The sequence below is a fragment of the Cannabis sativa genome, chromosome 3, assembly GCF_029168945.1.
Source record: "Cannabis sativa cultivar Pink pepper isolate KNU-18-1 chromosome 3, ASM2916894v1, whole genome shotgun sequence".
NCBI lineage: Eukaryota > Viridiplantae > Streptophyta > Magnoliopsida > Rosales > Cannabaceae > Cannabis > Cannabis sativa.
Window position 1 is genome coordinate 27,848,617 of NC_083603.1, and position 13,558 is coordinate 27,862,174.

Genomic DNA, 13,558 nt, shown 5'->3' on the forward strand with positions numbered 1-13,558 from the left:
CTACAACATCATAATCTAAACTTTTGCTTGTAGGCGGGTTAGTCTCATCAAAGGCAACATGAATAGATTCTTCAACAACATTAGTTCTTTTGTTATAAATTCTATAAGCTTTACTATGTGTTGAATACCCTATAAAAATTCCAACATCGAATTTCGCATCAAATTTTCCAAGGTTGTCCTTGGTGTTTAAAATGTAGTATTTGCATCCAAAAACTTTAAAATAGCCAATGTTGGGTTTTCTCCCTTTCCAAAGCTCATAAGGGGTTTTATTCATGTTGGGCCTAATGAAAACACGATTCAAAATATAACAAGAGGCATTGACGGCCTCGGCCCAAAAATATTTTGGTAATGAAATTTCATTTAGCATTGACCTAGCCATTTCTTGAATTGTTCTATTCTTCCTTTCGACAACTCCATTTTGTTGTGGAGTTCTTGGTGCCGAAAAGTTATGGTTAAAACCATGTTCATCACAAAACAATTTTAAGACATCATTGTCAAACGCACCGCCATGGTCACTCCTAACGGAGGTAATAGAATATCCTTTTTCATTTTGCACACTTTTACAAAATTTGACAAAGTTTTCTAAAACATCACTTTTAAGAGTCAAGAAAATAACCCAAGTAAATCTTGAAAAATCATCAACAATTACAAATGCATAGTATTTACCACCAAGACTAGCAATTCTAGAAGGACCAAATAAATCAATATGGAGCAATTGCAAAGGTCTAGTAGTTGAAATCTCTTTCTTGGAATGAAAAGATGTTTTAATTTGTTTTCCAAATTGGCATGCATCACAAAGTTTATCTTTAACAAACGGAATAGATGGCAAACCAATAACAAGATCTTTTCTAACCAATTTTGAAATAGAATCCATACTAGCATGTCCTAATCTTCTATGCCACAACCAAGAATTATCATTCATAACGGTTAAACATTTATTTTTACTATCAAAAGAATCAACATCAATAACATACACATTATCCTTCCTTACTCCAAGGAAAATAACTTCATTGGTTGAAACATTTTCAATGGAGCATTTTGAGGATTCAAACACAACACGAAAACCTATATCACATAATTGACTAATACTAAGCAAGTTATGTTTAAGATTATCAACAAGAAGCACATTTTTAATACATGGAGAGTATATGTTACCGATATCACCAATGCCCAAGATTTTTCCTTTTGAATTGTCTCCAAAAGTGACAAAGCCACTTTCCTTGCTTTTAAAGCTTGAAAATCTTGATGGATCACCGGTCATATGCTTTGAACATCCACTATCCAAGAACCATAAGCTTTGGCTCTTTCTTGTTGATTCCTACAAAAACAAGTTCATTTGTTGGCTTTTGGTACCCATATAACTTTGGGTCCATTCTTGTTAGTTATAGAACCCTTTGGTACCCATTTAGTCTTGCCTAGATATGCAAATTTTTTTACATGACAATAGGAAATAGTATGACCATCTCGGTTACAATATGTGCATGTAAAGTGAGGTAGATTAGATGATTTCACAAAAAAGTTTCTCAAAAACTTTTGTTTCTTACTAGGATCATAATCAATACCATTTTTTGAAAAACCACATGATTGGTTTCCCACCATGAGATCATAGCCTTCCTTACCTCTAGTGAAAGTATATATGTCATTTTTTAGGCTTCTCACATGGGCTTTTAATTCAACAATTTCTTTCTTATGTGAAGCACATGTAGCACATTGAGATTTAGCTATAAGTTCTTTTTCATTTATTTTCAAAATCTCAATTTCTTTTAAAAGCATGTTGGTCTTCTCTCTAAGGGTTTGGTTTTTAACAAGCAATTTACCAAAATCATCAAATAGTTCCTTAAATGAATTAGACAACTCATCTTATGACATATCTAAGTTATCATCATCATTTTCGCTATCACAATCATTTTGGTTAGAAATGCTTACCCCATCATCAAGTGCCATCATGCACATGTTTGCTACTTCATTCTTTCCTTCTTCTTCGGAGTCCTCTTCATCACTATTGAGCCAATCCACCAACATTGCCCTTCCTTTGTATTTGTTCTTCTTCCTCATTGGACAATCCATCTTCATATGTCCGGGCTTCTTGCATTCAAAGCAAATTGGTGGATCATCTTTGCTTTTTCTTTCTTTTGAGTCACTCCCTCTTTGTGGCTTCTTCCCAAAGTTTTTTTTTGAATTTCATGAACTTTTTGTATTTCTTAGAGAAGAGTGCCAAGTCCTCCATGTCACTACATAAGCTTTCCTCATCTTCTTCACTAATGGCATGGGAGGAGGAAGACTTGAATGCAATAGTCTTCTTTTTCTTCTCAACTTCCTCTTCTTCTTGAGCACTCATGAAAATTTCATGGTTCATGAGTGAGCCAATTAGTTCTTCCAAGGGAAGTGTTGAGAGATCCTTGGCTTCTTGAATGGCAACCACCTTTCCTTGATAAGCTTTGGTGAGACTTCTCAAAATCTTGGTCACCATATCCTTTTGAGTAAGTACCTTGCCAAGAGAGTTCAAACCATTAGTAATTGTAGTGAAGCGAGTATACATATTAGCAATGGTTTCATCCGCTTTCATCTTAAAGTTCTCATATTGAGTGGAATAAATTTGAATTTTAGTTTCCTTCATAGCACTAGTTCCTTGATGAGTAACTTCAAGCATTTTCCACATATCATAAGCGGTAGAGGCTTGTTCAATATTTTTAAAAATGTCTCTATCCAAACCACATATAAGAGCATATTTAGCTTTAGCATTTTTAGAAAGCATTTTCTTATCATTTTCATCATATGCTTCATAAGTCTTAATTACTTCAACACCATTTATGACATGTTTAGCAACATAAGGACCACTAGACACAATATGCCACAAATCATAGTCTATAGATTGGAGGTAAGTTTCCATTCTAATTTTCTAATAAGGAAAATCTACTCCATTGAAGTATGGTGCTCTATTTGTGCTAAAACCTTCTAACATGTTATTTTGTGAATTACTTGGAAACGCCATGCTGTAGATTGTGAAATCTAATCAAATAATTTGAGCCCTTGCTCTGATACCAATTGTTAGCCCAAGATATGTTTCCAAGAGGGGGGTGAATTAGAAAATTAAACTAATTTCGGTAAATTAAAACTTTTAACACAAAATTATGCAATTAGTCAATTAATCAAATAAAAGCAAGTAGTATGGCAAGCAATATATTAAGACAAATAATTAAACTTGTAAAGTAAAGAGTTTAAGGATTAGAAAATGCAAACTCTCGATTTTTACAAGGTTTGGTAGAGCTATGCCACCTACGTCCTTGGTCTTCAAAGCTATGGACCTAGCTTTGAGTTCCAATATCGAGCCAAGTTAACGGGCTTGACTAACCCTTACAACCGGGAAATTTTCACCAAGGTATTTCCAAACCTCTTACAATAGTTTCGCACCCCCGAGGACTATTAACCTCTTTCTCAGATTGTTGAAGTGTCAATCTCACTATTACCGGGTTGTTTACAATACCGGTGCCAACCTCACCTCAATCACAATATGGAAATGTGTTTGATACTACAAGCTAAACTCACTCTAGAAATATGATGATACAATGGAAACCTAGAGTGAAAAGCAAGCACACTCAAGATGAATAAAATCAAATTTTGGCTCAAAGTGTGTGAAAAGTGTTTGTTTGGATTTCAAACTTGAAAGCTCATTAATCTCACTTAGATATGTTAGATATTTGAAATAAATGCTCAACCAACTTATTTTTCGAAAGAAAAATCGAGTTTATATAGTGTTTAAGAGAAAAGTAGCCGTTTATAGCCGTTAGCACGTTTCTCGAGGTGAGGTCAGCCGTGAACCGGAATTCCGGATGACTGACCAGAGGCAAAAATGCCATTTTTCAAGACTTAAACGCGCATAACTTCTTACTCGATTATCCGATTTCAGAAATTCCAACTTTGTTCTCTTAGTTAAACAAAATGTGATTTAGAAATTCAATCAAAAAAATTTTCGAACTATCACGTGAGAAAACTTGTTGCACAAGTTAGTGAATGGGCCAAAATTTAAATTTATAAAACTTAGTGTGTTATGCAAATCACTTTAACAAGACTAAAGTAAATTTATACAATTTTATTTTGAGTAGTCTTGATGTAGATGAGCCTCCTAGCTTGATTTGCATGTTTTCGATCCCATGTTGATTTTTCCCGAGAGTTGACCTTGACTTTGACTTTGACTTTGACTTTGATTTTCGGGTTAACTTTTGACTTTGGGCTTTTGAAGACCTCTTTTGAATAGGGTCTTGAGTTGTTGATCCCTTGATGAATCTTTTGCTCTTGATATGCTTGTTGAATCCATTTAGTGTTGCTTTCAAAAGTTTGGTAAAAATACCAAAATATTTATTTTCTCTTTTAAATTTGCTACAAAATCAATAAATCATTAGTACCAAATAATAATCAAATATTTGTTAATCATCAAAACAAGGAGATCTAAAAGTTTGAGTTAACATCTCTTGCCTCCTTCTGTTCACCTCTTTCCATTGTAACTCCCCCGGGGGTTGGGAACTTCATGGCCAACTAGTAAGTGAATACAATGGCCTTCAAGCGGTAGAGCGAGGGTCTCCCAAGCACTACGTTGAAAACTGTTAGACTTTTCACTATAATGAAGGTGGCAATCGGTGTCACTTGCCTAGGTCGCTCTCCCACGCTGAGGGGAAGCTCAGTCATCCCTAGAGGATGCACAAAATCCCCAGTGAAACTATATATGGGCGTTGTGCAAGGCTTCAAATGGACCCTGGCATTAGCTAGTTGCATTATCTACCGAACTTCCATTATCTACGAGTACCCAATGGACCCTGGCATTAGCTAGTTGAACTGCCAGTACGAGTGGCTCGTTATGGGGAAAATGAATCCCTCATGCATCATCTTCAGTGAATTTTATGGAGTAACTTTCGTCTTTCAAGTTTTTTAGCGATCTTTGTTCCATGCTCATTGCCATAGGTGGTTGTCTGGCCTCCCTGGCGTACCTGTCCCTCCCCTTGCGAGTGTCTCCTCCTATCCCAGGTCCTCCACAGATAGTCCAAACATCTCTTATCACCTTTAGAGCCTCGCGAGGGTTTTCTCATCCTTACTCTTCTCGTCCCCTCTCTTCGGGGCGTCTCTTCTCCCTTCGATAGCCTCCCAGGTACCCCTTTTGTATCAAGTCCTTAATTTCCATTTTGAGGTGGGTACACTCTTCTGTGGTGTGCCCGATGTCTTTGTGAAATTTGCAAAACTTGTTAGGGTCTCTCTTTGACCTATCTTTTCTCATTGGGGCCGACTTCTTGAACGACACCCGGTTTTCATTTGTTAGGAAGATGTGCTCCCTCGAGCATGTAATTTCAGTGTAATAAGTGAACTCCCTACATCGGGGCTCCTCTTCCCTCCTAACTCTCTTATTTCAGTTATTCTTACCTTTGTTAAACTCTCTTTTCCTTCATGGTTCTTCATGGGCACGGGGGTTGGCCGACCCACCGGGCTCGCTCTTCCCCTTAGTGAGATTTTCGTGAGCACCCTCAACCTGGATATACTTTTTGGCCCTTTCATAGAAGTCCTCCAAGTCTTCTAATTCTCTCTTAAGCATGTTGTTCCACAACTTACTTTTTGGACGGACGCCTGCAACGATGGCCATCTTGTGCTCATTCTTAGTCAGCCTTCCTACCCTGGTTGTTTCGACATTGAAGCGTTGGACTCTTAAGGCTTTCAACATCTCTTTGCTCAATACTTTCCATGCTTGTTCTAGAGATAGTATAGTTTCTAGATGCATGATGTTGGGCCAGGAATTCATCAGTGAGTTATTTCCAAGAGGTGATAGATCCAGACACCAGCCTTTTAAACCATTTGTACGCTGCCCTTTTGAGCGTCACCACGAAGCACTGGCACGTCGCTTTGCTTATGACCCTCTTCATTTTTATTATCTCGTTAAAGCCATCAAGATGGTATTTTAGGTCTGTTAAGCCCTCATATGGAGCATGTTGGGCTCTTTGAAGTTCACGGGCAACGACTCCGCTTGAATCTCTCTTGAGAAAGGGGATTCCTCATTGAAGTCTTCCTCTTCCCAATTACAATATTTGGATGCGGCCGAAGCTATTCTCAGTAAAAGGTCTTCCATTTCTTTGTCTAACTCTTTCCTCCTTTTAGTTAACTTCTCCCGTAGATCAGTGGTGGCTTGCTTTGCCTTCTTCTCATTTCAAAGTGAGTCCACCGTCAGCGAGCACTTCTCGACCATGGCCTTCTGGCAGAGCTTTTCCCTCAAGTCTCCTTAGATCGCCTTGGATTCTATTCTCTTAGGTCGTGAGGAAGGTTTAGGATTTCTCCGGGTGGAAGCTCTATGCAGTGAGGACTCGGGGGTGTTATCTGTCGAATACCTCGATACGCTTTCGTCCTCCAGCTTGTTCGCTTTCTTTTCCCCGCCTCTGGCCCTCTTCGCCCGACTAGGGGTGCCTCAAAACGGCCTTTCAGGAGTTCCTCCAATGCCATTTGCATGTTTGGGACGTCTCTTCCAGCCGCAAATTCCATATCCTTAGTTCATTCATTTCCTCATTGTGCAGTTGGGTTCGTGAGCTAAAACTCACGGAGTAGGCTCGCTTCTCCTTTCCCGGCTGATGGTGAGAGGTTCGTGGATCTTTCGGCTCCAGTGGCAACGAGGACCTTATTAGAAACGAAGCTTTCGACCGTCGAGCCCCGTTGTCTTCCTCGGGCGTGAGGGAGGCGATCGCCCCATCTTGTGGGTTATTCACCAGGTTGTCCTTGGGTCGCCCATTCTCCTCCTCCGTTGAGGGTCTTTGGCCATTGGTGCCCCCCATTCTATGGAGTTTTATCACCAGCACCTCTTCGTTCGGAGACTGACACAGGCAGGGCAAACAGTGAAGCGATCAACTGATGGTCATCGAGCAGTACCTCCACCTCTTAACGACGACGAGAATGCCTCAACATCTTCTCAATGACTTGTTGTAAGGAAAGGACGTTGCATTTAAGTGTCACTTCCCACAGACGGCCCCAAATTGTTAACGGTCTGAACTCATTAACGATATAAGTAGACTTTTTTAGCTAACACTTGATAATAAGCTTAAAAGACAACTTAACTCCAAAAAAAAAAAAAAGAAGATTTTAGAATATTTAGAGTATTTAGAATAAGGATCTCATAAATCTTTCCAAATATTACTATTTTATTGCTCTCAGAAAATTCAAAAAAAATCCTCCTTTACAATGGACTTGAGGTCCTATTTATAGTCAGCCCCCCTGTCCTAGTACCCTCCATATCCTAATACACTCTACGTCAAGTCACTTTCAATTATCATAAGACTGTATCCTAAGTGACCTGACATATTTGGAATCTTAAATTACACTAAAAATGCCTCTTTCATTTTGTACCTCAGACAAACTGAAGTTTGTTCCCATTATGTAAGCGTATTGTGCCATCGTTATCCCTCCTGACATCTTCTTATTAGACCTGCTGGTGTTAAGAAGGAAAGGAGAATAAGCGGAGTGTTGATGCAACGGGCACTGGCGCTGCGAAAGGGTGAAGGCTGCGCAGGTGAGGTGAGCGGGCACGCACTGCGCGGGTGAGGCGAGCGGGCACGGGCTGCACGGGTGAGGTGCGCGGGTGAGGCGAGCGGGCACGGGCTGCACGGGTGAGGTGCGCGGGCGCTGGCGAGCAGACGTAGGTGTAGGGTGACCGGGCGAGCAGGCGCGGTGCGCGGGCATTTGGCGAGCGGCCGCATGAGCGAGTGGTCGTGGGTGCGAGCAGGGTGAGGGCGCGGGGTCTGCGGGCGTGGATGTTTCCAAGAGATAAATCGATGTCACTAAAGAGGATTCAAAAATGAAAGAGGTGGGGCCGCATTTTGTCCTTTCTGGTGTGTATGGAGAATCTTGTGCTATTCACCTTTCCGTTTGCTATTTATAGAAACATTTTACTTCTTATAATTTTTTAGTTAACAATAACCAACTTGAAGACAGTTTCTAGCATGAACAAATACAGAAAATATATTCAGTTTTGTCATAACAACTCTAAATTGAGTTATTATTGGCTTTTATTTTGAAAAAAAAAAAAATCAGTTCAAGGTATTATTTTGTACCATTTTAGAAAATACAAGGTTGAGTTTACCATTTAACAAAACAGATGGTCCAATCGATAATTTTTACAAAACACAGGGTAGTATTTACCCTTATATATAAATTAAGTATATAATTATTATTTTAATATAAAAAATAGTATTTTAAAATCTAATACATATTGCATATGATACCGCTATCAATGTTTCTGGCATGTTGACACGTGTTCTTCCAAGATTTGCCTCACTTAAGGAGGCTCATTCTCAGGCCCAAATGATTGGGTTAGCCCACTAAGGGAGTCTTTCTGCAACTCTGTGTTCAGTAACTGATTGAACTCATCCTTTACAAGGTCAGAACATCTGGTTCAAAAAGGGTTCTTGGCCAAAAGAAAGAAGGCCCAATATGGCATATCCGAATACCCTTATGGGATATTCCTGGAAGGGCTGTCAAAAAGACATCTGGAAGCCAAGGGTTACATGGAGATCTCTCTGATATGGGATCCCACTAAATTAGGGATTCACCTAGTGCCATATCCTCCAAAATTTCTTGTATAAATTTGGCAGTGTACGACAACTGTCATCATTAAATGGACTCTGCAAATGTGAATGAGTGTTCACTTGTAAATCAGGTCTTTCCTAATTAGTCCAAAGTCAATATTAAATGTATTTACTCCATTAGTGGGTCTAGCTTCATAGAAAAATCCTAGTAGTCAAAACCCTAGCCTATAAATAGAAGATGGTATCTTCATGCAAATGGTTGGAAAATCATTATTCAAATATTAAGACTGAAATTAGGGTTCTTAAGCTCAAGCAAGAACATTATTCTTGTGTAATACACCATAGCTTTTCAAGCTAATAATATTAACTTGTGGACTAAGGCTCATTAACGCTCCAACTATATAAAATTCTTAGTCTTCTTCTTCGTTATTTTGTTTATTTCTTAAGATCTATTTATTTATTTTAATCGATTTTCCAAAAACTCAGTAAATAGATACAAATATATTTCAAAATTTAGTAAATCAATATGAAAATATAATTTAAAATAAAATTAAATATTTCTTTATACATACAATTTTTTGTCTTCTTCCTTTGAATTTTTTTTTTTTTTTTTTTAAATTGTTGTTGGAGAAATAAAACAACAATTATTTATTTTATTTTGTTGTTCGTGATATAGGAGACATAATCCATGTCATAATCGTTGGTAAATGCCATTCCTTTGCTAGCTTAGTGGAAGAAGTATACAGAGAGAGTTGTTGCTAACAATATGGATGGATTTTTGTTAATTTTTTTATTGGATAATGTAATCAACTAGGATTACATATAGTATGAAGAATCATTTACAGAAAATGACGAATTTCTACCTGATTACATGTCATTCTGCTAGGTCTAGGTGATACGAAGGTTCCACTGAGTAGTGAAATTCTATTTATGTTGAATATACAGTACTTGATATGTGAAGTGCCCTGAATAAGCAGTCAAGAGTTACTTAAGAGCAGAAAGATATTGTTTTTCTATCACTTTCAGTAGGGGTGTTCATCCGATCCAATCCGCACTTTTTTGGTCAAACAACATCCAATCCGCACTAAGTGCGGATTTCATATTTTGGATCCAATCCGATCCGCATAATAGTTTAAATCCGATCCAATCCAATCCGCAATAGTTCGGATTGGATCGGTTATTTTGGATCGGTTATTTTTTTAATAATAAATTATTTAATATTTCATAGAAAAAAAATTAAAATAAGACTATTTTTTCTTAATCTCCAATAATAATCTATTTCCATCTCCATTTATATATAAATCAAACCCATATACATATATGTCAATATATAATTTACACTAAAATATATATGTATTTATTACTAAAATAAATAAGTTAGTATATATATATATTTAAATTTGTGTGTATGTGTCTATGTGAATAGAATAATTTTTCTAGTGTTTTTTATTATAAAACAAATAAAATACACTAACTCAATATATTACTAAAAAAGATTAATAAATTAGAAGTATGTGTTTTTTTTTAATATTACTAGAAAATTAATATATATTATATATTATAATATTTTAAAAATATATATAATTAAGTGCGGATTGGATTGGATCGGTTACTTTTTGAGGTCAAACAACATCCAATCCGCACAAGTGCGGATTTTAGATTTTTCAATCCAATCCAATCCGCGCAAGTGCGAATATCCGCATTTTGCGGATTGGATTGGATTGGATCGTGCGGATTGGATTGGATCGGATACTTAGTGAACACCCCTAACTTTCAGTGATTATTTAATCTCTTCTTAACCATTTCTATCTATAGCTAAAGTCTTACAGTTCAGCAGTAAGATTTGAACTGTACTGAAGAAATGACCAAATACAGATAAAGGTAACCGTAGGAACATAGAAACCATATTTACTTGATTTACTATTTTTTTTTTTTTTTGGACTATTTCTCGGTTTGTGCTTGTCATCCTTGCGAAGGAGCCATGCTAATCTTCTCTGTATCGTTCCAATTTTATCGGATGTCCCCGAAGGGACTACTTGATTTACTAGTTATGAATCTCTTACAATAACTCGTATATTTCCATGTAGGTATTGTCATCATCATATGCCCGGAGCATATCATCAAGGTCAAGGAACTAAAATTAGTACTATAGAATTAGAAAACAGAGTTGTATCTCATTTACATAATCAAACCAATTTAAAGAAGCAAAGTTTCTAGTATTGAGAATATACAATAACTTTAGTCCTCCTTTTCTTACAATATAGAGTAGAAGTGTAGTATACAATGGCAGAGAGAGTAAATGGTTTAGGTTAATACCTAATCAGAAAAGCCCTGATTTCCATCTATAGCTTCTAATCTCCATTCACTCCCATAATAAGAGTTAGGCAAACCCAACCAGAACTTGAAAGCCTCAGCAGCTCTCTTCCTCTCCCTCCTCCTATCTTGCCTGGCTTGTGAGGCATGCTTACTTGTAAACATCCTAGAATGCATCTCCACGTAAATTCGAGTGTATTTGGTCTTATTTGGAGGTATACCATTCTCTTCCATGCAAGCCACAATCTCAAGAGCTTTCTTGAAGAAAGCAGCTCTAACACATATATCAGCCAGTGTATCCAACAGCCCTTCATCCGGTTTCAGCTGTGGTGGAGAAGGAGACAACGACGAGGGATCTGGATTATCCCCTTCCTTCACTTTAAGCCTCTCCTTCACTTCATTCCAAAGTAACAGTGCATCTCCTGGTTTTCTAGCTAATGCTATCCCATTAGCTAGACTACCATAAGTTGCTACATTGGGGTGAAAACCATCTTCTTTCATTCTCTCAATTAGCTTCTTAGCTTCTTCAATCATCCCAAGTCTACAATACCCTTCAACCAACATATTCCAGGCAATAATATCTACTTTCACTCGAGGGTCATTGAGCATTTCATCAAACACCTTGTGAGCTAGCTTTGGCTGACCCGACAAGGCAAAAGCTTTCATCAAAGTGGTGTAGCTGATCTTGGTAGGGGCAATTCCTTTTGCCCTCATTTCATTAAAAAACACAAGTGCCCCAGCACTGTCATCAACCAGAATACACCCATCAACCAAGATGTTATAAGAAACCACATCAGGCTCAATCCCTGCCTCTTCAGCCATATCCTTAAGCAACTCCTTTGCTTGATCAATCTGCAATTGCTTGCAGTAACCCTTGAGAAGAATATTGTACGTAATCCTGTTCGCAGGCACACCTATTCTCGTCATCTCAGCCAGAACTTGACGAGCACGGTCCATTGACCCTGAATTCACAAACGCAGATACGAGAGTAGTGTATGTCACATGGTCAGGATGGCTAGCAGTGTCATCTTCATGTCTCATTGCTTCAATCATTCTAACCGTATCCATAATCCGGCCTACTTTCATATAACCTTTCATAAGAGTTGTATACATTCTAGTGTTAGGAGCATATAGTTTTGACAGTAACGGTGGCTCAGAATCACTTGCTGTCACACAATTCGGAAGCAACTTCTCAAACACATGTTGCCCATTTCTGTTGGGATTCTCTACACTTGTCTCCCTTAAAATCTTGCAAAGGTCTCTCCTTCCTTCCCTCATTGCTTGAACAATTCTCTCGGCAGTTTCTAAATCATCAAAACCAACATAAGCAGCAACAAGAGAATGTAATGTAGTCATACACAAAGGGATTTTCTTCTCTAGAATTCTCTCCAGCACAAAGACCAGAAGGTCTTTCCTACCAACTCTGGCGCAAAGCTTAATCATAACATTATAACTCAGTACATCGGGCTCGGCATTGTGCTCAGGCATTTCATCGAACAGTTGGAGGAACATCTTAGTGTCCCCCAGATTAGCACAAGCGTTAAGAACAGCATTGAAAGCACCAGTATCCGGCTTCGAATCAGCAACCAAGTCAGCGTCGGAGAACTGCCGAACACGGCGGGTCACCGACCGGAAGAGCTTCAATGCTTCAACGGGTCCGTCGTCGCCGGAATTGGCAAGACGGCTGACGACTGCGCTCCAAGATTTTACATGGGGGAGATAGCCGGAGCGAAGCATGGACTTGATGAGCGAGGTGGCATAGCGGGTGTGTCCAGCCTTGGCAGCCGCTGATGCCAGAAGCCCAAGAGAATTAGCATCGAGACGGTGGAGCTGCCGCTCTTGACGGAGGCGCGTGATGATGGACTGGGCGCGCGTGAGGCCGGTGCTGGTGTTTTGGTACGATAGCTGAGAGACCAAACGGCTTAGACAAGTGGAACTGGGGAGATGAGGGGACTCGTTGTATGCAACCCAGGCGTCCTCTGTCTTCCGCTGACGGAGAAGCAATAGAAGAGTTTGGTCTTGGGACCGAGCTGGTTCGGTGGAGGCAGAGGCGGAGGCGAGAAAGATGTCTATGGGTTTAGCTTGGCCGGCGGCGACTTGAACCCGAGAAGAACGAATATGATTAGAGGAAGGAGTGGTTATGAGGGTTGGGGGAGATGCCCAGTGAGCTAAGGGGAATGGGTTGGAAGCAGAAGATGAAGAAGATGGTAATGTTGATAGAGGGTTTAAGGGTGAAGATGGTGAACGTGGTGGTGGCTTAGCGTTCATGACTGGTCCATCTATGGCGAGAATATAGCTTTGAGATTTTGAAGAAGAAGAAGATAATGGGAAGTGAGTGGAAGTGGGATGTATTACGTCGTGTGTACTGTGTCCGCTTCTTTTGTTTGTTTCTTTTATTATTATTATTATTATTAATAAGAATAATTGCGGTAAAAGCCTCCAAAAACTCGTTTTCTAATTCAAAATACCACGTGTCGATAACTAATTGGTTTAAATTAGAATTTTAATTCAAAATAATTTAAAATTAAAAAAAAAACTAAATAAATTATTTTAAAATTATAAATTATTATCTTTTCCTTTTCTTGTTCGTTTTTTTTTTTCTTCTTTTTAAAATTTTCCATTTTTGTTTTTTTTACCTCTCTCTACCTTTTTCTTCAACCTTTCCCCTTCTCCAGTGGCTCCTCACCATCACCAAAAAT

At 38.6% G+C, this 13,558-nt stretch overlaps 1 protein-coding gene and 1 non-coding gene across 2 annotated transcripts; both read right to left on the reverse strand.

The window, feature by feature from the left end:
* Positions 1 to 10,476: 10,476 nt before the first annotated feature.
* On the reverse strand, positions 10,477 to 10,579 carry LOC115711823 (U6 spliceosomal RNA). The gene has a single exon (XR_004010693.1). It is a non-coding gene; the product is annotated as a U6 spliceosomal RNA (small nuclear RNA).
* Positions 10,580 to 10,700: 121 nt separating this feature from the next.
* LOC115709683 (pentatricopeptide repeat-containing protein At3g09650, chloroplastic) lies at positions 10,701 to 13,258 on the reverse strand. Its single transcript, XM_030637850.2, has one exon. The coding sequence runs from the start codon at positions 13,125 to 13,127 to the stop codon at positions 10,863 to 10,865; it is 2,265 nt and encodes a 754-aa protein (XP_030493710.1). The 5' UTR covers positions 13,128 to 13,258; the 3' UTR covers positions 10,701 to 10,862.
* Between the last annotated feature and the right edge of the window lie 300 nt (positions 13,259 to 13,558).